Source organism: Myotis yumanensis, unplaced genomic scaffold (genome assembly GCF_028538775.1).
Source record: "Myotis yumanensis isolate MYYU_CA2020_CCGP unplaced genomic scaffold, mMyoYum1.0.hap1 SCAF_11, whole genome shotgun sequence".
Taxonomy (NCBI): Eukaryota; Metazoa; Chordata; class Mammalia; order Chiroptera; family Vespertilionidae; genus Myotis; species Myotis yumanensis.
Genome location: NW_027223762.1, coordinates 65,021,834 through 65,047,092, shown reverse-complemented (window position 1 = coordinate 65,047,092; position 25,259 = coordinate 65,021,834). Strand labels below are relative to the sequence as shown.

Genomic DNA, 25,259 nt, shown 5'->3' with positions numbered 1-25,259 from the left:
GTGTTGATGGGGGCTGTGCGTATATGCTCTTTGGCCACTCTCTTCACCTTCTTTCATTCAGTCACCCACACCTCCAGCCCCCTCTAAGATCTGTCAGTCTGTTCCATGTGTCCATGCCTCTGGTTTTGTTTGGTTTATTTTGTTCATTAGATTCCACATATTAGTGAGATCATATGGTGTTTGTCTTTCTCTGACTGGCTTATTTCACTTAGCATGATACTCTCCAGGTCCCTCCATGCTGTCTCACAGGGTAAGAGCTCCTTTTTACTGCTGCATAGTATTTCATGGTATAAATGTACCACAGCTTTTTTATCCACTCGTCTACTGATGGGCACTTGGGCTGTTTCCAGATCTTGGTTATCTATACTAACAAAAGGGTAATATGCTAATTAGACCGGATAACCTGGACGTCTTCCGGACATCCTTCTGGACAAAGCCACGGTGGCGGGGCCGAGGCAGAGACAGTTAGGGGCAATCAGGCAGGCAGAGCAGTTAGGGGTGATCAGGCTGGCAGGGAAGAGTGGTTAGGGGTGATCAGGCCAGCAGGGGAAAGCGGTTAGGGGTGATCAGGCTGGCAGGGGAGCAGTTAGGGGCATCAGGCAGGCAGGCAGAGGGGTTAAGGTTGATCAGGCAGGCAGGCAGAGGTGGTTAGAGACAATCAGGCAGGCAGGCAGAGGGGTTAGGGGCAATCAGGCAGGCAAGCAGGGGCAGTTAGGGGTGATCAGGAAGGCAGAAGATTGGTTATGGGCGATCAGGCAGGTATGCAGAGTGGTTAGGGGTGATCAGGCAGGCAGGCAGAGTGGTTAGGGGCAATCAGGTGAGCAGGCAGAGTGGTTAGGGGTGATCAGGAAGGTAGGCAGAGGGGTTAGGGGTGATGAGGCAGTCAGGCAGAGTGGTTAGGGGCAATCAGGAGGGCAGGCAGAGTGGTTAGGGGTGACCAGGCAGAGTGGTTAGGGATGATCAGGCAGGCAGGCAGAGTGGTTAGGGGCAATCAGGCAGGCAGGCAGAGTGGTTGGGGCAATCAGGAGGGCAGGCAAAGTGGTTAGGGGTGACCAGACAGGCAGGCAGAGTGGTTAGGGGTGATCAGGCAATCAGGTAAGCAGTTAGGGGCGATGAGGCAGGCAGGCAGAGTGGTTGGGGCAATCAGGAGGGCAGGCAGAGTGGTTAGGGGTGATCAGGCAGGCAGGCAGAGGGGTTAGGGGTGATGAGGCAGGCAGGCAGAGTGGTTAGGGATGATCAGGCAGGCAGAGGGGTTCGGGGCGATGAGGCAGGCGAGTGGTTACAGGTGATCAGGCAGGCAGGCGAGTGGTTACAGGTGATCAGGCAGACAGGCCAGTGGTTAGGAACCAGCGGTCTCAGATTTCGAGAGGGTACAGGCTGGGCTGAGGGACTCTCTCCCCCCAACCCCCACCTCCCACCACCTGCATGACTTTTGTGCACCTGGGCCCCTAGTTGTAAATAATGCTTCTATGAACATAGGAGTGCGTATATTCTTTCTGATTGGTGTTAGGGGACTCTCTGGATATATTCCCAGAAGTGAGATTAAAAGGCAATTCCATTTTTAATTTTTGTGAGGAAACTCTGTACTGTTTTCCACAGTGGCTGCACCAGTCTGCATCCCCACTAACAATGCACTAGGGTTCCCTTTCTCCACATCCTCCCCAGCACTTGTCATTTGTTGATTTGCTGATGGTAGCCATTCTGACAGGTGTGAGGTAATCCCTCATTGTCGTTTTAATTTGCATCTTTCTGATGATTAGTGATGTTGAGCATTATTTAATATACTATTGGCCATCTGTATGTGCTCTTTGGAGAAGTGTCTATTCAGGTCATTTGTCATTTGCCATTTTTTAATTGGATTATTTGTCTTCCTGGTGTTGAGTTGTCTAAGTTCTTTATGTATTTGCGTATTAACCTCTTATCACACATCATTGGGGAATATGTTCTCACATGCAGTGGGTTCCCTTTTCCCCTTGTTGATGGTTTATTTTGCTGTGCTGAAGCTTTTTAGTTTGATGTAGTCTCAGTTTATGTCTTTTTCCTTTGTTTCCCTTGCTCTAGGAGACATATTGGCAAAAATATTGCTATGCAAAGATGTCCGAAATTTAACTGCCTTTGTTTTCATCCAGTGTTTGTATGGTCTTAAGACTTACATTTAAGTCTTTTTTCCATTTTGAGTTTTTTCTTGTGTATGGTGTAAGTTGGTGGTTTAGTTTCATTTTTTTGTATGTATCTGTCCAATTTTCCCAGCACCATTTATTGAAGAGACTATTTTTACTCTATTGTATGTTCTTGCCTCCTTTGTCAAATATTAATTGAATATAAAGACATGGGTCGATTTCTGGGCTCTCTATCCTGTTCCATTGACCTATATGTCTGTTCTTGTGCCAGTACCGGGAAGTTTTGAGTACAATGGTTTTGTAGTATAGTTTGATATCAACTATTGTAATCCCTCCAACTTTGCTCTTTTTTTCTCAAAATTGCTGAGGCTATTCTCAGTATTTTTGGGTTCCATATAAATTTTTGGAATATTTGTTCTAGGTCTGGGAAATATGTCATTAGTATTTTAATCAGAATTGCATTGAATCTATAGATTTCTTTGGGTAGTATGGACATTTTAATGATGTTAATTTTTCCAATCCAAGATTTCAACTTTCTTGAATTTGTTAAGACTCCTTTTGTGTCATAACATGTGGTCTATCTTTGAGAATGTTCATTGTGCACTAGAGGTATATACTTCCACTTGTTTGTATCTTCCTCTATGTCCTTTTTCAATGTCCTATAGTTTTCTGAGTATAGATCTTTTACCTCCTTGGTTAAGTTTATTTTTAGGTACCTTATTTTTTGTTGCAATAGTAAGTGGCATTGTTTTCTTAGTATCTCTTTATTTTTTAAAATAGATTTTTATTGATTTCAGAGAGAAAGGAAGAGGGAAAGAGAGATAGAAACATCAATGATGAGAGTGAAACCTCCTGCACGCCCCCTAGGGGAATCGAGCCTGCAACTTGGGCATGTGCCCTTGACAGAAATCGAACCCCAAACCCCTCAGTCCACAGGCGGGTGCTCTATTCACTGAACCAAACTGGCTAGGGCATTTTCTCTTTCTGATAGTTCATTATCCCATATAATAAAAGAGAATCATGTAAATTGACTGTCCCTCTGCTATGCTCACCAGCCAATCAGGAGTGAGTATGCAAACTAACCCACCAATGATGGTGCCAGGTGGAGAGCAGAATGGGAGAACCAGCAGAGAGTGGAGTGGCTTGGGGAACTTGGCTCCCCAAGCCACCAGACGGAGAGCAGTGAGGGAGAGCTGGCAGCTTGGAGGACTTGGCAGAGTGGGAGGCCATGGATGGAGACAGAGCAGGAAGGGAAAACCAAGAGTATGGGGAGCACCAGGAATTCTGGGAAAAGTAGTTTGGTGGCAGCCCCAGGACCTGAAGTGGAAGCCCAGAGCACAGGGAGCACCCAGAATGCTGGGAATCGTAGTTCTGATGGCAGGCGGATCTCCTAGACACTAGAGCAGCAGTTCTCAACCTGTGGGTCTTGACCCCTTTGGCGGTTGAATGACCCTTTCACAGGGGTCACCTAAGACCATCCTGCATATCAAATATTTACATTACGATTCATAACAGTAGCAACATTACAGTTATGAAGTAGCAATGAAAATAATTTTATGGTTGGGTCACAACATGAAGAACTGTATTTAAAGGGACAGAAGGTTGAGAACCACTGCACTAGAGCAAAGTGAGCCTGGGGCAAGTTACTGTTGCGGTGGAGGATGGAGGGAAAGCAAAGGTGAGAGACACAAGTAAAATCAGAGTGTCTAGGAAAAATTAAAGGGAAGATATCCTAAAACTTCCAGGAAATCTCCACCAATGAAGCAAAGAAAAAAAAAAGCCTCTATTATTCTATGAGCACCAAACCAAACTGGGTTGGGATCTCTGACAATTTGCTCATATGATTGCAAAGACAGACAGAAACTCCCGGATTGGAGAAGGCTCTCCTGAGGGCTCCCAGATTGGAGAGGGTGCAGGTTGGGCTGAGGAACCTCCACACCCCCCAGTGCACAAATGTTGTGCACCAGGTCTCTAGTAAGTGTACAAAAATGCCACTGATCTGGATGTTAATTTTGTATCCTGCTACTTAGCCGAATTCATATATTAGATATAGCAGGTTTTTTGGTGGAGTCTTCATGGTTTTCTATGCACAATATCATGTTATTGGTGAATAATGACAGTTTTGTTTCCTCCTTTCCAATATGGATACCTTTTATTTCTGTGGCCAAGACTTCCAGTACTATGTTGAATAGGTGCTGAAAGCAGACATCCCTGTCTTGTTCCTGATCTTAAGGGAAACACTTTCTGTTTTTGCCCATTGAGTGTGATGTTGGCTGTGGGGTTTGTCATATGTGCCCTTTATTACACTGAGGTATGTTCCCTCTAGTCCCACTTTGCTGAGAGTTTTTATCATAAACTAGCCTCTGGGTAAAGAACTCATCACACTCAACATACATTGAAGAAATGCCTACCACATGCCAAGCACTGTCCAAGAGGCCTGTTGTTCTCAAGGACTTACACTCTTCCACCTGGTGTGTCCTCAGATGCTGGACTCCAAACTGCTCCGTTTCCATTCACGAAGCACCATGCACAATTAGTGAAAAGGCTCTAACTGCCAAAATTCTTTCTCTTCCAGAGGACAGACCTCAAATGAAGAACAAATAGCTACGTTCCCATCTCACCCCATTTCTCTTATCCTCTTTCAGCAATTTAAGCTTTCTTTGCAAAGGACAGACGACCAAAACCAACATTTTTGTGAGATGAACTCTCAGTTGGAAGTAACTGATTTAAAACATGCTCTCTGTCTTCAAGAAACTTGAATCTGGGAGTGGTTGTTGATAAAGAGACAATTTTGGTATATTGCTACATATTGCCTTTATTAATGTACTGAGTAAAAAGAAAAGTGCCAATACTAGTGATAAAATGAACAGCTGTTAAATCCAACAAAAATGAGACAAAGATTTAAAAAAATCACTCGGTATTCCAAAAGCAGTTCATCTTAATATCAATTGAGAGCTCCCTGGACTTAAACCTGTACCTATTAGTTCAATTTAGGAAACTGGGTTTGGAATTCTGGAAAAATACTGTTCAATAAGACAGCTTGTAAAAGCAAGGTATAATTAGAAATTTTAAATGTTAAGTGCTCTGGGAACAAATAAGCCTCATAAAAGGTTAGGAAACTCTGCACAATTGGCACATTTCTAGGAACACAAGCTTGAAAGTTGGGAAAATATATATATACTAGAGGCTCAGTGCACAAAAATTTGTGCACTGGCGCGGGGGGGGGTGTCCGTCAGCCCCACTTGTGCCCTCTCACAGTCTGGGACCCCTCGGGAGATAACGACCTACTGGCTTAGGCCCGCTCCCGGTGGCAGAGGGCACGCCCAATCCCTAGGTGCAGCCCCTGGTCAGGCTCAGAGCAGGGCCGATTGGGGAGTTGGGGTGCCACCCCCTGTCATGCACAGAGCAGGGCAGATCAGGAGGTTGCGATGCCACCCTCAGTCAGGCTCAGGGTAGGGCTGATTGGGGGGTTGGCGCACCACCCCCTGTCACACTCAAGGCAGGGTTGATGGGGAGGTTGCGGCACCACCCCCAGTCACACACAGAGCAGGGCCGATTAGGGGGTTGGGGCACTGCCCCCTGTCACCTACAGAGCAGGGCCCATCAGGGGGTTTGGGGAGCTCCCCCCTGTCACACACAGAGCAGGGCCGATAGGGGAGTTGGGGCATTCCCCCTTGTCACACTCAGGGCAGGGTCGATGGGAAGGTTGCAGCTCTACCCCATCACACACAGAGCAGGGCCCATGGGGGGGTTGAGGCGCCGCACCCTGTCACACACAGAGCAGGGCAGATCAGGGGGTTGGGGCACCTTCCCCTGTCATAAACAGAGCAGGGCAGATAGGGAGGTTGTGGCCCCAACCCCTGTCACACACAGAGCCAGAGGGCGATCAGGGGGTTTGGGTGCTGCCCCTTGTCACGCTGCTCCAGGGGCCAGGAGGCCTTGCGGCTCTGCTGACCCCAGTGCTGGGAAGCCTCACAGCTCTGCTGTTCCCGGTGCCGGGAGGCCTCGTGGCTCCGCTGATTCCGGTGCTGGGAGGCATATTACCCTTTTACTATATAGGATAGAGGCCTGGTGCACAGGTGGGGGCCGGCTGGTTTGCCCTGAAGGGTGTCCCGGATCAGGGTGGGGCTTCCGCTTGGGTGCCTGGCCAGCCTGGATGAGGGGATGATTGCTGTTTGCAGCTGGTCACACCCCTTCAGGGTGGGGGTCCCCACTGGGGTGCCTGGCTAGTCTGGGTGAGGGGCTGAGGGCCGTTTTCAGGCTGGCAGGTGACTGAAGCTCCCAAACTCTCCTTTTTTTCTTTTTCTTTTTTATCCTGGGATTTATTTACCTTCTATGGCTGTCACTGGAGCTGAGAGCCAGCTTTAGTTCTGAGGCTCGGTTCCAGCTCTGAGACCTTGGCTGCCGAAAGCAGGGATCTGGGTTTGTTTGGGTTCTATAATTGTAATACTGTTGCGGTCCTGCTCGTTCCAGCTCTGACGGCTGAAAACAGGTTTCTGGGGATTGTTTAACTTCTATAATTGCAACATAGTTGCTTAGACTGCAGCTCAGAGGCCGGCAGCTGCAGGTGGGGAACCTTGGATTCCTCCATCACTGGAGCAAGCAAGCCTCCTGTTCACTTCAGCTGCCTGGCTGCCAGCCGCCATCTTGGTTGGCAGTTAATTTGCATATCTCGCTGATTAGCCAATGGGTAGGGTAGCAAATTTGCAGTTAATTACCATGTTTCTCTATTATTAGATAGGATGGGTGCTGGATTTTATCAAGTGTTTTTTTGTACCTATTGATATGATCAGGTGGTTTTAATCTTTCATTTGTTTTTTGTGATATATCATATTTATTGAATTGTGAATATTTGACCAACCTTGCATCCCTGGAATAAATTGATCATGGTGTATGATCTTTTCAATCTATTGCTGGCCATGCCGAGCACCTCCCCCGGCCTCTCCACGAACCCGCCGGGGACCCGGGTCCCTGTCCCCAAGGGGGGGGGGGGGGGGGAGGCGGGAGCAAGGATTTTAGCATCTATGTTCATCAGGAATATTGGCCTATGATTTTCTTTCTTTGTAGTATCTTCATCTGATTTTGGAAATAAGGTAATGCTGGCTTTGTAAAAAGAGCTTGAAAGTCTTTCCTCCTCTTGAATTTTTGGAATAGTTTGAAGAGGATAGGTATTAGTTTTTCTTTGTATGCTTGATAAAAGTTCCCTGTGAGGCCATCGGTCCAGGAATTTTGTTTACTGGGAGTTTTTATTTTTATTACTGCTTCAACTTCATTAGTTGTTATTGACCTGTTCAGGTTTTCTGATTTTTCCTGAATGAGTTTGGAAGATTGTATGTTTCTAGGAATTTTTCCCTTTTGCCCAGATTGTCTATTTTTTTTTTTTTGGCATATTTTTCATGGATTATTTTTGGCATATTTTTTACAATTATTTGTATTTCTGTGGTGTCAGTTGCTACTTTCCTTCTTTCATTTGTGATTTTATTTATTTGGGTCCTTTCTCTTTGTTTCTTGGTGAGTCTGGTTAGAGGTTTATCAACCTTATTTGTCTTCCCAAAGAACCATCTCTTGGTTTCATTTATCTTTTGCTTTTTTCTTTAGTCTCTATGTCATTTATTTCCACTCTCTTCTTTATTATTTCCTTTCTTCTACGTCATCTGGTCTTTGTTTGTTGTTCTTTTTCTAGTTAGTTTAGGTGTAGGGCTCAGTTATTTATTTTAGATTTTTATTACTACTTGAGCTAGGCCTGCAATGCTGTGACCTTCCCTTTCAGGACTGTTTTCATTGTGTCCATAGATTTGGGTTGTTGTGTGTTCATTTTCACTTGTTTCCAGGTAATTTTTTATTTCTTTCTTGATCTCATTGGTAACCCACTCATTGTTTAATAACACTATTTAGCCTCCATTTTTTTGAAAAATTTTGAGATTTTTAAAAATTGTAGTTGATTTCTAGTTTTATGCCACTGTGATCCAAGAAGATGTTTAACAAGATTTGAACCTTCTTGAATTTGTTAAGATTTATTTTGTGTCAAACATTTGGCCTATCTTTGCGAATGTTCATTGTAAATTAGATGAGAATGTATATCCTGTTGCTTTGGGGTGAAATGTTCTGTAAATTTCAATTAAATCCATCTGATCTAGTGTCTAATTTAAGGTCTCTGTTTCCTTGTTGATTTTTTATCTGGAAGATCTATCCAGTGATTTCAGTGGGGTGTTAAAGTCTCCTTCTATGACTGTAATGCTGTTGCTCTCCCCTAAAGTCCACCAAGAGTTGGTTTAAAAAAATAGTGTGTGTGTGTGCGTGCGCGCGCGTGCACGCACACATGCGTGCCTATATATTTACCAGGGTTATATCCACTTGTTGGACTTATCCCTTTAGTATTACATAGTGGCCTTCTTTGTCTTGTTTATGGCCTTTGTTTTGAAGTCTATTTTGTCAGATCTGAGTATTGCTACCTCACTTTTTAGTTTCCATTTGCATGGAATATTTTTGTTATTGTTAATCCTCAGCTGAGGATATTTTTTTCCATTGACTTTTAGAGAGAGTGCAAGGGGGGAAAGAAAGAGAGAGAGAGAGAGAGAGAGAGAGACATCAATGTGAGAGAGATAGATTGATTGGTTGCCTCCCGCACACTCCCCGACTGGGATTGAACCTGCAACCCATGTACATGCCCTTGACTGGGAATCAAATTTGTGGCCTATTGCTGCATGGGCTGAGACTCTAACCACTGGGTCACACTGACCAGAGCATGCATGGAATTTTTTTTCTATCCCTTCACTTTCAGTCTGTGTGAGTCCCTTGTTCTGAGGTGGGTCTCTTATAGACTATATATATATATATATATGTTTTCTTATCCATTCAGCTACCCTATGTTTTTTTGATTAAAGCATTTAATCCATTTACTTTTAAGGTTATTATTTATTGGTATTTATTTATTGCAATTGTTTTTCTTTATGCCTGTGTTTCTCTCTCTCTCTCTCTCTCTCTCTCTCATTCTCTCTTTCTCTCTCTCTCTTCTTACAGCATTCCCTTTAGTGTTTCTTGCAATCCTGGTTTGGTGGTAATGAACTTCTTTAACCTTTTGTTGTTGGTGTCCTGGAAGCACTTTATACTTCCCCTTCAATTTTCAATGCAACCCCAGAGCCTATCCCTGGCCTCCTGGCTCCCGGACAGAAGCCTCCCCTGGAGGCAGAGTCTTTAAGTGCTCGATCTGCATGTCTCCCTGCACCTCGGTGCTGTGGGACCAGGAAAGCAAGGGAAGGAAATCGTCCCTGAGCAGAACTTTGATTTCTCCGCGTGTCTCACCACAGAGCCGGGGTGAGCATTTCCAGCTCTAGGCCCTGAGCAGCAGAACAAGCAGGACAGGCTAACCCAGTGACAGCAGGCGGGGGAGTGGTGCTGCCTGGCACTCGGGGTGGGCGAGACCCATCCTCCTTCCCAGGCCACATGGTTTAGCCCCTGCCTGGCTCTCTGCCCACAGTCCTCCCAGAGAACACAGCCCCTCAAGGTCACTGCTGAGCACACTGGCAGACCCTCCACCAGGTGGCGTGGCCTGTGGACTCTCCACAGCCACAGACTGCAGCGAACGTCCCAGGCTGGTGGTGGAAGAGGAGCGCCCCTTCCCTGGCTGGTGCTGCCAAGCCTCCCAGGTGGACAGAATACCCACTGATTCCCACGCCCCAGGCCACATGGGCCCCTTCCTGTCTCTGTTGCTGTGGATTGGGGATCCTTACACGGGGCTGAGACCCATGCTCCCTGGAGGAAGGAGCTCCACAGCCACGATCCCTCCCCCGCCCCCACTTCCTGGCCACCAGCTGTATTAGGTGGCCCACCCTCTTTATGTCTTAACACCGCTACAGGCTCCTCCTGTCTTCCTTCATGCTCCTTGGTTATATTTCAGATCAGCTACACCTCAACTGCTTTTTCAAGCTGATTGCTCTCTAATTTAGCTGCAAGTGTGGCCAGGGGCTGGGAGGAATTGGATGGAGCACCAGCTGCTCTGCAGCCATCTTGGCATCTCCTCCAGTGCAGACTTTCATGCCAGCGCTGACTTACACACGACCACCGACCACCGACCACCGACCACCGACCACCGGGAGGCACTGTGCTCAGAAGGATCCCGAGGCAAAGGCCGGGCTCAGAGGAATAAGGCCGCTACAGCGCCCGGCGGCTGGGCATGTAGGAGGGAAGGGGGTAATTTGTCATCTTTGCTGTAGGCCAGCTGAGAAGTCTGGGCTTACCACATTCATCTTTGTTCCTGTCCACACTTACTTCACATCTCACGTGCAATGTCTTTTTGGACACGTGCGTTTCGTTCTGTTTTCCCTGAGTTTTCAGAAATATTATCTCTTAAATCCAAGCCTCTGTGGGTTTGCTTGGGGCCAGAGGTAAGGTTGCAGCTTCTCCACTTGATTTCCTTATTTTTGTTGAAGACACATCCCAATTGAATCTGAGCCTGAAGCAGGGTCACTAGAAAGTTGTTTGGATTGGGTGCACCCTTCTGGGAATTTCCCTAATCACTTACTCTCAGCTACCATGTCAGCTTAAGGCTGGTGGTATCCATGTGGGCCCAATGGCTAGCACCTCCTTGATGGGCTTCAACAGGCACCTGGTGTCTCAACAGCGAGGTTCCCACTTCTTCCAGCTTCAAAGCTCATACTCCCTCTGAACTGTCATTTGTTTTCCATTTCCAATCTCAGCATCATTTAGTTCATTTACAAAACAGAGGGTGCCACTGCTCTTGAATGCAGCGGCTGGTCAGCTCAAGAACCTCCGGCTGTCGCTCCGGCCTACTTACCAAGGGCTTCTGAGTCCCATAAACTGTGAGCATGGTGTCCTCAGTGTGACCATTTATGATACCCAGACCCCTGGCTGCGCAGTCAGGGTTCCCAGAACAGAGCCGAAGGGAGAGGGGGCCTCGGCGTCCAGAGAGCTGGGAAAGGGCCAAGACACGGAGGGTGGGAGAAAGGCAGCAGCATCTAAGATGAGGAAGTAGAGGCTCAAAGAAGTGGTCAGGGTCAGATGGCACCAGCACCCTGCAGGCAGACCCACGGGCCGTGCTGGGGCGGAGTTAGTGGGTTGCCATTGTCGTGACATAGACTGTTTCCAGATATCCCTTCCCTGGGCCACGCACTGAAGACCTGCAGTGCTGGCTGAGCATGTCCTTGGCCTCAGAGTGTGGTCTAGGGCCGGTGGTGATGGCTCTTTTAAAGTGAAAGTGCTCTGGAAATTCAGAGAAGTGAATCCCTCCCTTCCTTACATCCTTCTTTGGGGACTGGAGGATCAAGAGGGTCCATGGAAAAAGTGGTGTGTGGGGAGGGTCCCCAGAATGAGGAGGATTTCTCTCCCCCCGCTCCTTCCCTCTTTCTTATTCTGTCCTGGGAGCCGCCTTCTTTGGCAGCACCGGTCTGGCTTGTGGTGAGGAAGAAAGCGGCTGTTCCTCTTGTCAGATACGTGGGAAGGAGCGTGTTTCTTGGACACGGCGTTCAGGGGAACTGGTCTGCTCCTTGGTCAGGTGCTGCCCACAACTTTTTCCATAATTGCTCTGCACGGAGCTCACAGCACGCAGGACGTCCGCCCTCTAGGGCGCTGGCCCCCGTAGGCTGGGGCGGGTTGGGGTGGGCGCTGGCTCCGGGCCAGTCTTGTGGAGCCAAAAGAGATGGCTTCAGAGGCAACTGAGGGCTTTGTATTTATGGCACAAGTCCTGCTGCTCAATTTTGAGTAGCAGTTATAGCAACATTATAATCAAGAACGTGTGGCAGTGCCAGCTGCGGGGCTTTCCAACACTGCTGGCTTCACATCTGGAGTGCTGACCGTGCCATGCGGGTCGGCGTCCTCATGGGGGCGGCGTCCTCATGGGGGTAGGGTGTCCTCATGGGGGCGGCGTCCTCATGGGGGTAGGGTGTCCTCCTGGGGGCAGCGTCCTCCTGGGGGGAGGGGGGTCCTCCTGGGGGCAGTGTCCTCCTGGGGGGAGGGTGTCCTCCTGGGGGAGGGCATCCTCATGGGGGCGGCGTCCTCCTGGGGGGAAGGTGTCCTCATGGGGCAGCGTCCTCCTGGGGGGAGGGTGTCCTCATGGGGCAGCGTCCTCCTGGGGGGAGGGTGTCCTCATGGGGGCATATCCTCCTGGAGGGAGGGTGTCCTCATGGGGGGAGGGGGTCCTCATGGGGGCGGCACCCTCATGGGGGGAGGGGGCTCTCCTGGGGGAGAGTGTCCTCATGGGGCAGCGTCCTCCTGGGGGGAGGGTGTCCTCATGGGGGCATATCCTCCTGGGGGGAGGGTGTCCTCATGGGGGCGGCGTCCTCATGGGGGGAGGGGGTCCTCATGGGGGCGGCACCCTCATGGGGGGAGGGGGCTCTCCTGGGGGAGGGTGTCCTCATGGGGGGCATCTTCATGGGGGGCGGTGCCCTCATGCAACGGGCCACAGCACTACCCTCCTCAGGCTCAGAGCTCTGTTTCCTGAAGTTCAGGGTCAGACCAGAGCCCTCTACGCTCAGGCCTATGACTCAGCGAGGGAGGAGTAGTCACCGTTCCCTTACTGACATCTAATGCATCCCTGGCCTTTGCAGGGGCCTGTGAGGAAGCCAGGACTGACTGTTATTCTCTCCTCGCAGCGCCAGACGGGCGAGCGTACCTGATCGGCGGGCTGCTGGCGGTCACGGGCGCCGCGGTGCTCCTCCTGTGCGTGTCCAGCAGGTTTAGGATCGACATTGTGCTTTGGTATCGAAGTGCCTTCCACTCTGCGGGGACCATAGCAGGTAAGGGCGGGTGTTCGCTCACCGTGTGGCCATTTGAAAACACTTGGTCTTGCTTTCCAGCTGCCTTTTATGTCGCTGGCAATGCAGAGGCAGGCCTCTCCCTGGACTTTCATGCTGCCAAATGCCTTCCCGGGCGCCAGCGCTGTCGGCCACATCCCGCTGAGGCCCGAGCGACCCAGGGGGCAGATCCCCAGGTCCCACTGCAAAGACTTTCGAAGGGATCGCACATCCACTGGTGTGAGCAAAAGAAGGAACTTGCTCTTTAAGCAAAGTGCTCTTCACCCAAGAACCGCCCTCAGCACAGTGGGTGCATTTCAGGATGGGTGTGTGGGCAGGATGGGTGTGTGGGAGGATGGGTGTGTGGGCAGGATGGCTGTGTGGACAGGATGGGTGTGTGGGCAGGATGGGTGTGTGGGAGGATGGGTGTGTGGGCAGGATGGGTGTGTGGGAGGATGGGTGCATTTGAGGATGGGTGTGTGGGCAGGATGGCTGTGTGGACAGGATGGGTGTGTGGGCAGGATGGGTGTGTGGGAGGATGGGTGTGTGGGCAGGATGGGTGTGTGGGAGGATGGGTGTGTGGGCAGGATGGGTGTGTGGGAGGATGGGTGTGTGGGAGGGTGGGTGTGTGGGCAGGATGGGTGTGTGGGAGGATGGGTGTGTGGGAGGATGGGTGTGTGGGCAGGATGGGTGTGTGGGAGGATGGGTGTGTGGGCAGGATGGGTGTGTGGGAGGATGGGTGTGTGGGCAGGATGGGTGTGTGGGAGGATGGGTGTGTGGGCAGGATGGGTGTGTGGGAGGATGGGTGTGTGGGAGGATGGGTGTGTGGGAGGATGGGTGTGTGGGAGGGTGGGTGTGTGGGCAGGATGGGTGTGTGGGAGGATGGGTGTGTGGGCAGGATGGGTGTGTGGGCAGGATGGGTGTGTGGGTAGGATTGGTGTGTGGGCAGGGTGGGTGTGTGGGAGGATGGGTGTGTAGGCAGGATGGGTATCTGGCAGGATGGGTGTGTGGGAGGATGGGTGTGTGGGTAGGATGGGTGTGTTGGAGGATGAGTGTGTGGGAGGATGGGTGTGTGGGTAGGATGGGTGTGTGGGAGGATGGGTGTGTGACAGGATGGGTGTGTGACAGGATGGGTGTGTGGGCAGAATGGGTGTGTGGGTAGGATTGGTGTGTGGGCAGGATGGGTGTGTGGGAGGATGGGTGTGTAGGCAGGATGGGTGTCTGGCAGGATGGGTGTGTGGGAGGATGGGTGTGTGACAGGATGGGTGTGTGGGCAGGATGGGTGTGTGGCAGGATGGGTGTGTAGGCAGGATGGGTGTGTGGGTAGGATGGGTGTGTGGGCAGGGTGGGTGTGTGACATGATGGGTGTGTGAGAGGATGGGTGTGTGACAGGATGGGTGTGTGACAGGATGGGTGTGTGGGCAGGATGGGTGCTGGGGGACGCCCTGCTGCCTGCGGTGCAGGACGGGTACTTGGTGCCTGGAAAGTCTAAGTCGCCAACGCTCCAGTGTGAAGAGAGACAGAGTCAGCTTGAATTTAGTTCTCCATTCACTCCCTGTGTGAGCTTAGAAAGTATTTGATGTTTTCTCCTTTTAGTTACGGATTGAGAGAAAGGAAGGTAGGAGGGAGGGAGGCAGGAAGGAAGCAGAGCAGCCCAGTCTCACAGGGTGTTGCAGGAGCAGCTGAATTCTAGTCCAGTGAGGCACTGGGCAGGACCTGGTCACAGCTGGGCTCCCTGTGCCTGAGGTCTAGGCCAGCTGCGGGCCGCTCTGCCTGGAGGTTGCAGTTGGGTGCTGGGTCTGGGCCCTGCTGCTGCTTCCAGCACGGAAGCCCTGGGTGAGACCCTGACACCTAGGAGCCAGTGTTCCCCCACCCCCCGCCACGTGGTTTTAACTGAGATATACAGGGGGCGGCAAAAGGAGGCTTACAGCTGTGAGTACACAAAATACAGCGTATTCTCGTACTAATATTTATCAATTATTGTACTTTGCCGCACCCTGCATACACTGCTCAGAATGGACGTGACCTATTCCGGCTTTGAGTAAAGTAGTAAACTGCGGCAGGTCCCCTGACTGGGTGGAAATGACTAGAAGGCACAAGACCGTGTGTGGCTCACGGGCATGAAGAGACATGGGAGTAAGTCTTCTGGTCCACACCTCGCAGTGCTGGGGCGCAGGAGAGCAGGGGTGCAGGAAAGCAGGGGTGGGGAAAGCGGGCTGGAGCGCGTCTTCCCAGTCCCTGTTCGGAGACGGCATTGTTTACTCTAAGTGCCTGCTTTGCATGGAGAATAACTGGACAGAGCTGCCCACGTGTTTGATAAAATGAACATGTCCTAACCTGACTTTATTCTGCGTGAAATTTTAGAATTCAAACGTGGCCGCCCTTGAGCCACCAAAAAGAACCCGGTGTTTTTATGATGACGAATTGCACTGCAGAATCCTGGCTGTGGCTCCAGGCCGCAGGAGAGCCCCAGCTGTGCACGGTTCACTGCTGTGGGTCCCGGATGGGCAGCTCAGCCTTGTTTCCAGAACTGTCACTCCCTGACTCCGCAGCTCCAGGAGCTGAGTAAGGAGAGTGGTGAGTCTGGATTAGTGAGGCCATGCTCAGCAGGAGGAGAAGGAAGGGGGCTGACTCACCGTAGGAGGAGAGGCTCAGAGCCCCGCCCTGGGGCTGAGGGCTGGGGGATGGGAACCCACAGTCAGCCAGGGGTCCTCTTCCTCTTTTTGTTTTTTTTTAATCCATAAAAGTCTATGGCACTTCGTGATTAAGTTCTCCACAGCTCAGCTCTGCGTGCTCTCGGGGAAGCCCCCGGGGAGTGCTGGCCTGGACAGCCAGCCGGTGGAGGGTGCGGAGTCCCTGCTGCCTGCAGCCTCCTTCCTGGAGGACAGCCTGGTTGTCCGGGCGCCTGTGAAGCAATGGATGGCAAACACAGTGACGGGGGAGAAGCTGCCCTTCTGTGACCGAGCATTTATCCCAGGGATTAGTCAGGCTTTCTGCGTGACTGATCGTTACTTGTGTAGAAGTCACAGTTTATAAGTGGGTTCCCATCGTAGGCCTGGCTAAAGCCCACGGGTCCTGTCTATTCTCCATTCAGTCACAGGAGGCGCTTTACAAACCCTCCTGCCAGGGGTGCATGTGTACAAAGCACGCAGACCGACGTACAAACCTTAAGGGATTCGTATTTGTGAGAAAGTTCCCATAAACAGAACAAGTAAAACAAAAACCCAAGTAGGTACAGTGAACACAGGGAAACAAAGGAAAAATGGCAAAATTAAGCCAGGGCACAGTTATGACAAATCTTGGGCAGATTTTAAAGTGAGCTTGTGTTAGAAGGAAACTCGATTATGTCCTTCCTCGTGTGCTATTCACGGGAACCTTTCAGTCACTCCTGAGAGCACATGGCTTTTTTGGGGACAATTTTGCAAGAGTCATTTTTTTTTTTTTACTGTTTTCTTTTTACTTTATTTTAAATCTTTATTGTTGAGAGTATTACAGATGTCCCTCTCTCGCCCCCCTCCCCCCTCCACCTGGTTCCTGCCCCATCCCAGGCCTCACCATCTTATTGTCAGTGTCCATAGGTAATGCATACATGCATATAAGATCTTTGGCTAATCTCTTCCCACCACCCGTCCCCTCTTCTCTCTAAGATTTGTCAGTCTGTTCCATGTTTCCATGCTGCTGGTTCTATTTTATAGATTTAATTATTGATAGATATGTAGTTATTGCCATTTTGTTGTTAATGATTTCTTCTTCTTCTTCTTCTTCTTCTTCTTCTTCTTCTTCTTCTTCTTCTTCTTCCTCCTCCTCCTCCTCCTCCTCTTCCTCCCCTCAGCCCTACCTGGTTTGGCTCAGTGGATAGAGCACAAGCCTGCAAACTGAAAGGTCCTAGGTTCGATTCCAGTCAAGGGCACATGCCTGGGTTGCAGGCTTGACCCCCAGTATGGGGTTTGCAGGAGGCAGCTGATCAGTGATTCTCTCTCATCACTGATGTTTCTACCTCTCTCTCCCTCTTCCTTCCTCTCTGAAATCAATAAAAAAATCTATATATATAAAAAGTCAGTGACCAGAACGCCATGGTCCAACCACCCCACAAACCCTCCCCGAGGCCAGATCGGCCCCCCCCCTCCCCATGGCTGGTCCCGCCCCCGATGGGCCCCCACCACCCTGATTGGCCTGCAGCCCCTTCCCATGGCCGGCCCACCCCTGATCGCCCCCCCCACCCCAATAGGGGGTGGGGCCAGTTTGGGGGAAGGGCTGCAAGGAGGTTGGCCCCCGCAACCCCAATAGGCTCGCAGCCCCTCCCCCTGGCAAGCCCTGCCCCTGATCACCCCCACTACCCCAATAGGGGGTGGGGCCAGCTGGCTAACCTGCAGTCCATCCCCCCACCCAGCCCCACCCCAGATTGGCCTCTCCACCCCAATCAGGGGCAGGGCCAGCTGGCCAACTGCCTGCTGACCCTCCCTCTGGCTGGCACCAGCCATGATGGACCCCAACCACCCTGATTGGCCTGCTGCCCCTCCGCCCCTGATTGGTCCCCCCACTCTGATCACGGGCAGGGCTGGCCAGCCAACCACCCATGGCCCCTCCCCCAGGCTTCTGGCCCCAAATTGGTCCCCCAACACCATTCAGGGGCGGGGGTGGGGCCAGCCAGCCCACCACCCACAGCCCCTTCCATGGCCAGCCCCATCCCCCATCAGCCCCCACCTCCCTGATCAGCCTGTAGCCCCTTCCCTAGCCAGTTCTGCCCCTGACCAACCCCGCACCACACCAATTGGGGGTGGAGCAGGCTGGCGAACCTCCCCTGGCCCATCCCCCAGCTGCTGACCCCTGATCGGCGCCCCCCCCCCCCATTTGAAGCTGGGTTTGGCCATCCCACTGCCTACAACCTCTCCCCACAGTGGCCCTACCTCAATCAGCCCCTCCACCCCAATCAGGGGCAGGGCCCGCCAACTAATCACCTGCAGCCCCTACCCCCAGCTGGCCTGGCCCTGATCAGGGCGGGCCAGCCAGCCAACCTCCCACCTTCTCCTCCTCCCGACAGGCCCAGCCCCGATCCGCCCCAGTTGTGGCTATGCCAGCTGGACCCCACCTGTGCATGAATTCATGCACTGGGCCTCTAGTGTGTGTGTGTGTGTGTGTGTGTGTGTGTGTGTATTACCCCTCAATATTTCATGTAATACTGGTTTGGTAGAGATGAACTCCTTTAGCTTTTTTTGTCTGTGAGGGTCTTTATCTGACCTTCAATTCTAAATGATAGTTTTTCTCGATAGAGTAATCTTGGTTGTAGGTCCTTGCTATTCATCACTTTGAATATTTCTTGCCACTCCCTTCTGGCCTGCAGTTTCTGTTGAGAAATCAGTTGATAGTCATATGGGTTCTCCCTGTAGGTAACTAACTGCTTTTCTCTTGCTGCTTTTAAGATCCTCTCTTTGTGACTGTGGCACAACCACAGAAGGGGTTTGTCTTTAGCCCTTGGCATTTTAATTATGATGTGTCTTGTTGTGGTCCTTTTTGTGTTCCTCTTATTTGGGACTCTCTGTGCTTCCTGGACTTGTAAGTCTATTTCTTTCACCAGTAGAGGGAGTTTTCCATCATTATTACATCAAATAGGTTTTCAATATCTTGCTCTCTCTCTTCTCCTTCTGGCACTCCCATAATCAAATGTTAGTAAGCTTGAAGTTGTCCCAGAGGCTCCTTACACTATCTTCATATTTTTGGATTCTTTTTTCTTTTTGCTGTTCTGTTTGGGTGGTTTTTTTTTTTCTTCCTTATATTCCAAATCAATCATTTGATTCTCATAATCCTGTACTCTACTGTTGAGTCCCTGTAAATTATTCTTTATTTTAGTTAGTGTATGCTTAACTTCTGACTGGTTCTTTTTCATGTCTGAAATTCTCACTAAGATTCTTGAAAGTCTCACTAAGTCCCTTGAAGCTTTCATGAATGTCCTTGAGTAACCTTATAACCATGTTTTTGAACTCTGTATCTAGTAATTTGCTTGCTTTTACTTCATTTACTTCTTTTTCTGGAGATTTCTTCTGTTCTTTCATTTGTGACATGTTTCTTTGTCTCCACATTTTGGCTGCTTCCCTGTATTTGTTTCTATGTATTAGGTAGAGCTGCTATGTCTCCTGGAATTGGTAGAGTGGCCTTGTGTAGTAGGTGTCCTGTAGGGCCCAATGACTCAGCCTCCCCAGTCACCTGAGTTGGGTACTCTAGGTGTGTCCCTGTGTGGGTTGTGCACACAGTCTTATAGTTGAGCCTTGATTGCTGTTGGCATTACTGGGAGGAGTTGACTTCTAGGCCAATTGGCTGTGAGGACCAGCTGTGACTATAGTGGAAGAGCTGCTGTGCAGGAGACACCCTTATGGAGCAGGACTTGCTTCAGTGGGGCTTTGGTGCTCACTGAGTCTTCTCCTTGAGTGTGTTGCTTGTGGATGTTTAGAGTTGTAAGCTGGTGTGGTCTGAAGCTGCCCACTGAGTACACTGGCTCTAGGGCCTCCTGGGAAGTGCAAATTCAGCCACTGCCTGAGCCATCCGTCAGGAGCTACAGAGAGATCTGCAATGGCTGCTACTTGTATTGGGCTTGGACGTGCCCAGGGGAGGCCAAGCTGTGAAGCAAGGCAGGCTGGTGCTAGTGCCAGGTCTTGGGACTTTTACTGATAGTCTGGGCTTTTTATTGGGGCATGCTGATGCCACCTTCTGCTTGTTTGAGAAATTTTAGCAAAGTCTGAAGCCTAAGCCAGGACAGGCCATTCAAATGGAAAAGCCTCTGCAAACAGCTTGAGTGGGGCAGCAATTTGGATGGGGCAGGGTCTCAGGGAATCACCAGGGTGGGGCAAAAAGTGTGGGCCATGCTGATGGAAACTCAGATATGGCTGCCAGTCAGCTCTGGGATGGGGGACAATGACACCTATGAGCACCCCTCTCTGTGAGAAAGCCACCCCTGAGTTCCTGCCCTTATGCCAGATAATCCAGTTGCTCCCCATATGTCCCTGGGTCCCCCAAAGCTGCTACCCAGAGCTGGTGCTCAGGAGAAGAGGAACTGTGTGACTTCGTGTACCTGGCCCTTTAAGAGAACTGCTGGGTCTCTTCTGTTCACTCAATCATTTGCTAACTTACAGTGCTGCATGCTATTTATTTCTATATTCATGAGTGGCCTTCTGATGATATATCTGGGTCTTGTTCATCTGTGCACTGTGAGCACAGTGGCTGTGGCCTGTGGCTGGTCAGTATACACTGGCTCACTCTGACATGATGATGTGCAATGGTGTTTGAGTTCTTAGCATGGCACAGCCAATTCCTAGAGTCTGCTGTTTGGTTTCCTTGTAGAGTGTGCAGTTTCCATGATGGGATTCACCGGTGGGGCTACATTGTGAGGATTTGGCCCACGTCACCTGGTGCCTTTAGAACAGCACTCTGTTGCACAGGACCCATCGGCAGTGACAGTGATGGAGACTCTTGCTTCCAATTCTTTTCAGCTGCACCACAGGGGGCAGTATAACAAAAGTGAAGGCTGCCTGATGGGCTTGTTAGATAGGCCATGGCCCAGCAAAGAGTCTCTGAGCTTGAGGATAACTAAGTAGGAACCCCCCAAACTGAAAAGTGAAGAGAACAAAGACTGTAAAACTAAACTAAACTAAACTAAACTAAACTAAACTAAACTAAACATAAAATGACTGTGGCACAAACCACAGAAGGGGTAAAGTCTAATGAGAGTCCCAGAAGGAGAAGAAAGAGAGAAAGGAAGAGATATGTTTGAAACAGTAATGACTGAGAATTTCCCCCAATTAATGTTAGACACTAAACCACAAATCCAGGAAGCTCAGAGAACACCAAGTGTGGTAAATATTTTTAAAAACCCACCAAAAAACTCACATACACCTAGGCACATTATTTTCAAACTACAGAAAATCAAAGATAAGAAAAAATATCCCAAAAGAAGCCAGAGGCAAAAAGTCACCTTAACCATAGAGAAGCAAAGATAGAAATTATGCTCAGCTTCTCAGACACCATGCAAGCAAGAAGCCAGTGGAGTGAAATATTTAAGTGTTAAAGGAATGTGATGCTGAGAGCAGCAATGCTTGGCACCAAGTCAGCCAGCTGGGCACTCGGAAGCCATCAGACCTGAGCGAAGAGGACAGCGTGGTGGCAACTCCGACTTCCACCTTGTTCATGTGGGAAGGGCTTGGTAGGAGTCGTTCCAGGAGCTCGCCACATTTCTCTTTCAGATGGGAAGCTGTATGATGCGTACGTCTTGTACCCCAAGCCTCCACGCGACTGCCGGAGCTCTGATGTGGACACGCTGGTTCTGAGGGCTCTGCCCGAGGTGCTGGAGAGGCAGTGTGGATATAAGCTATTTATATTTGGCAGGGATGAGTTTCCTGGACAAGGTATGTGTTAACTGAGGGAGAAAAACAACAAATGAATAAAAAAATTAAAGGAAACTTTCCCTTCCTTCACTTTACAAATGGTAGGGACTCTGCTTGCCTTCCCCACTGAACCACAGGAAGTCTTCCACCTCCCAGCTCTCAACCCTGAGCTGGGAGCTTAGAACCCAACTCCCCTCTCCCGTTCAGCTCATTCCTGCAACAGGATAACAGAGACCCTGATTGAAATACCATGACTCTCACTCTGAGCAAGGATATGGCTAAACCACCCATGTGCACAGGTGGTGGGTGGCATAGGTTTGGACCCTTCCATGTGCACAGGTGGTGGGTGGCACAGGCTTGGACCCTTCCATGTGCACAGGTGGTGGGTGGCATAGGCTTGGACCCTTCCATGTGCACAGGTGGTGGGTGGCATAGGCTTGGACCCTTCCATGTGCACAGGTGGTGGGTGGCATAGGCTTGGACCCTTCCATGTGCACAGGTGGTGGGTGGCATAGGCTTCTAAAACCCTTCCATGTGCACAAGTGGTGGGTGGCATAGGCTTCTTAAACCCTTCCATATGCATAGGTGGTGGGTGGCACAGAGACTGAAAATGGTCGCTTGCCCTGATGTCCTGGAGACTAACTGCTGCGTATTTTTTTCAGTTGGAGCATGTAAATAAGCTCATGTTTAAAGTGGATTTTCTAACCCTCAACCCCTAACCCTCCCCTACTAAATAGAAGAGGTATTTACTTCTCTCATTTAATAGCAGTATAGCTTTGGGCTGTGTAGCTGACATCTCTGAACCTCAGGTGGTTCATCTGTCATAGGGGGATAAGAATGCTTCCCTGACTTGGTTGAGAGAATTAAATGAGTAGAACCTTAAGCAGTACTGATTAGACCAGCAGTTCTCAACCTGTGGGTTGCGACCCCTTTGGGGGTCGAACGACCCTTTCACAGGGTTCGCCTAAGACCATCGGAAAACACACATATAATTACATATTGCTTTTGTGATTAATCACTATGCTTTAATTATGTTCAATTTGTAACAAATTGGGGGTCACCACAACATGAGGAACTGTATTAAAGGGTCGCGGCATTAGGAAGGTTGAGAACCATTGGATTAGACACTCAGAGGACAAAGATTTCCCCTTCGATGGCTATACAGTCAATGGCTGAAATTTGAAGTAAGTCTCGTTTTCTAGTCACCAGGAACCAAGATTACTACTTTATTACAGTTGGTAGTGGCTTATTCTGGGCTGCTTTTAAAGGTTTCTAACTAATTTGGACTTACAGGCTACTTATACCCACAGAGACCACAGCTATATCTCCGCCCAGACCTTCCCGTGTTCTGAGATCACCCTCTATGAGGAAATGAAACTTCAGTCCAGTGCTTATGATAAACATGTGGAAGAACTCTCCTTTCATAAGCAGATCCATCTTCATTCACTCACTTATTCAACAAATATTTATTGAGCACTTGCTATGTGCCAGGTAGTGTTCTGGGCTCTAGAAATGTTAAAAGTAACCAAAAATAAAAAGCCTGCTTTTGGGGAGGTTATTATCTATTCATATATTCTAAGAATAAGGAGGATATAAAACTTGGTCTGTATTCTGAAAAAGACCAACTTATTTCAGGAACTCTCCCCTTCCTGCCACCAGAAACCATCAGGGTATATAAATCCTGGTCATTTAAATAGCTATAAAGCATAAGAGGAAAACACAAATAAAGATTAAAATGACATTTGAGCTAACTTCTTATTCTTTTAAAATGTATTTATTTTTTTAAAAATATGTTCATCATCTTATACCAGACCTCCAGCTAAGAGTGGCAAAACTAGGCCTGATCAGATCCTCTTCTGAGCAGTTCATGCCTGTGTGAGCTGAGGAAAGTGACATACCAACAACTAACTATCAAAACATGTGATTCATGAATATAAAGGACCAATGCTTCAGGGACAGTAAGGACGTTTTCACAGAGAGGGTGACGATGTCAAAAGACAACTTGTTAATCCATTGCTAAGTCATGTCTATTTTAATGTTTATTCTCAGGGTCCATTTCTAATGTCCTCAAGAGCATTAAGATCCAGGCTGCTTTACTCATGAGATCTTCTGCTTCTCTTTCTCTGTGTGCAGCTGTGGCCAATGTCATCGATGAGAACATTAAGCTGTGCAGGCGACTGATCATCATCTTAGTTCCTGAACCGCTGGGCTTTGACCTATTAAAGAACATGTCAGAAGAACAAATTGCAATCTACAATGCTCTCATCCAGGATGGGATGAAGGTCATTCTGATTGAGATGGAGAAAGTCGAGAGCTATGCATCCATGCCAGAGTCGATCCAGTATCTCAGACAGAAGCACGGGTCCGTCCAGTGGAGCAGGGACTTCACAGCGCAGTCACCGTGTGCAAAGGCCAGGTTCTGGAAAAAAGTGAGATACCTCATGCCACCCAAAAGGTTTCCGCCACCTTCTCCAGCCAGCTGCTGAAGCTCATGCCCTGTGACCTCACAGCTAGCAACAGCTGGCAAGCAGGAGGCCACCTGGAGGTCTTTACCCCATGATGGAGAGTTTGCCCTCAGAAGTGGCTCACAGTTGGACAAGGTGCACTGCATTCAGGCCACCTGCTTGGAGTCTGTGAGAGAGAGACTGCGTTTATTTTTGTGTTTTGTTTTTGTTTTAAGAATATGTTTTTATTGACTTCAGAGAGGAAGGGAGAAAGAGAGATAGAAACATCAATGGTGAAAGAGAATCATTGATCGGCTGCCCCTGCATGTCCCACACTGGGGATCTAGTCTGCAACCTGGGCACATGCCCTGACGAGGAATCGATCTGTCATTTCCTGGTTCATAGGTCGATGCTCAACCACTGAGCCACACCAGTTGGGCGAGAGGGACTGTGTTTGTTTGCTTATTTTGTCAGAGATGCTTCTTTTTTTAAAGTATATTTTATTGATTTTTTTTTTTTTTTTTACAGAGAGGAAGGGAAAGGGATAGAGAGTTAGAAACATCGATGAGAGAGAAACATCGATCAGCTGCCTCCTGCACACCCCCCACTGGGGATGTGCCCGCAACCAAGGTACATGCCCTTGACTGGATTTGAACCTGGGACCCTTCAGTCCACAGGCCAATGCTCTATCCACTGAGCCAAAGTGGTTAGGGCGGAGATGCTTCTTTAAGGAAACACATCACCTCTCTAGAAGGCCCTCATTAACTTATTGGCTCTGAACCCCTATGAACATTTGCTGAACATGGAGTGGATTTGAGCCCCTGAGAAATGGGGCACAGGGTGCTCTGGGATTGTAATTCAGATGTCAGGTGCACATGGTGTGGCACCTGAGAGACCAGAGCTGGGAGCTGGTAGTCAGGGGAGGGCAGGAAGGCGGGATGTGGGTTTGGAGAGGGCTGGCAAGGATAATGGCAGTTGTTATGCCTGACCAGTGTCCACAGGGCCCTGTGTTTAGGGATATCTGCTGTCTGTGCAAATACATAGCCATGATCAGTCTTAGCAGGTGATACTGGAAGTGACTTAGTGGTCACCAGACCAGTGAGGTTAACAGTGACGACATTGTAATTGCCCATTAATCACCCTCTGGTGAGCTCCATGCTTTGAAAGACTTGATCTGTCAAACCAAAATGAGTCACACCTCACTTGTTTTTCCAGCTGGCTCATGTCAGCCAGAATGCTGAGTAACATGTGAGAGGCATGGTTATCACCCCGAGATGATGTCATTATGGTCCAATTAAAACAAAGTAATTTTTCAGTTAGCCCCTCATCGCAGGTCAGTTCATGATGTAACAAGTCACAAAGACTCTTGATACTAAAAATGAGCTGTCACTCTCATCACAACTTTTAAGGGCCCTAACTTGAGGAGCCCATTCTGTGGTAAATGACACTGAGCCTTAAAATGTGGCTGCCAGGATGCACAATTAGTATTCAGAAACTGGTGGCATTTTATACACCAATAACGAACTATGAGAAAGAGAAACTAAGAGAACACTCTCATTTACAATTGTAAAAGAA

At 49.4% G+C, this 25,259-nt stretch overlaps 1 protein-coding gene across 1 annotated transcript in view; it reads left to right on the top strand.

The window, feature by feature from the left end:
• The window catches only part of IL1RL2 (interleukin 1 receptor like 2), a 52,489-nt gene extending 27,486 nt beyond the window's left edge, over window positions 1-25,003 (top strand). Inside the window, 4 exon segments of the mRNA XM_070429775.1 lie at window positions 12,728-12,871; window positions 21,100-21,261; window positions 23,374-23,712; window positions 23,715-25,003. Coding sequence (XP_070285876.1) covers window positions 12,728-12,871; window positions 21,100-21,261; window positions 23,374-23,712; window positions 23,715-23,800 — 731 coding nt within the window. The 3' untranslated portion in view covers window positions 23,801-25,003.
• Window positions 25,004-25,259: the final 256 nt, after the last annotated feature.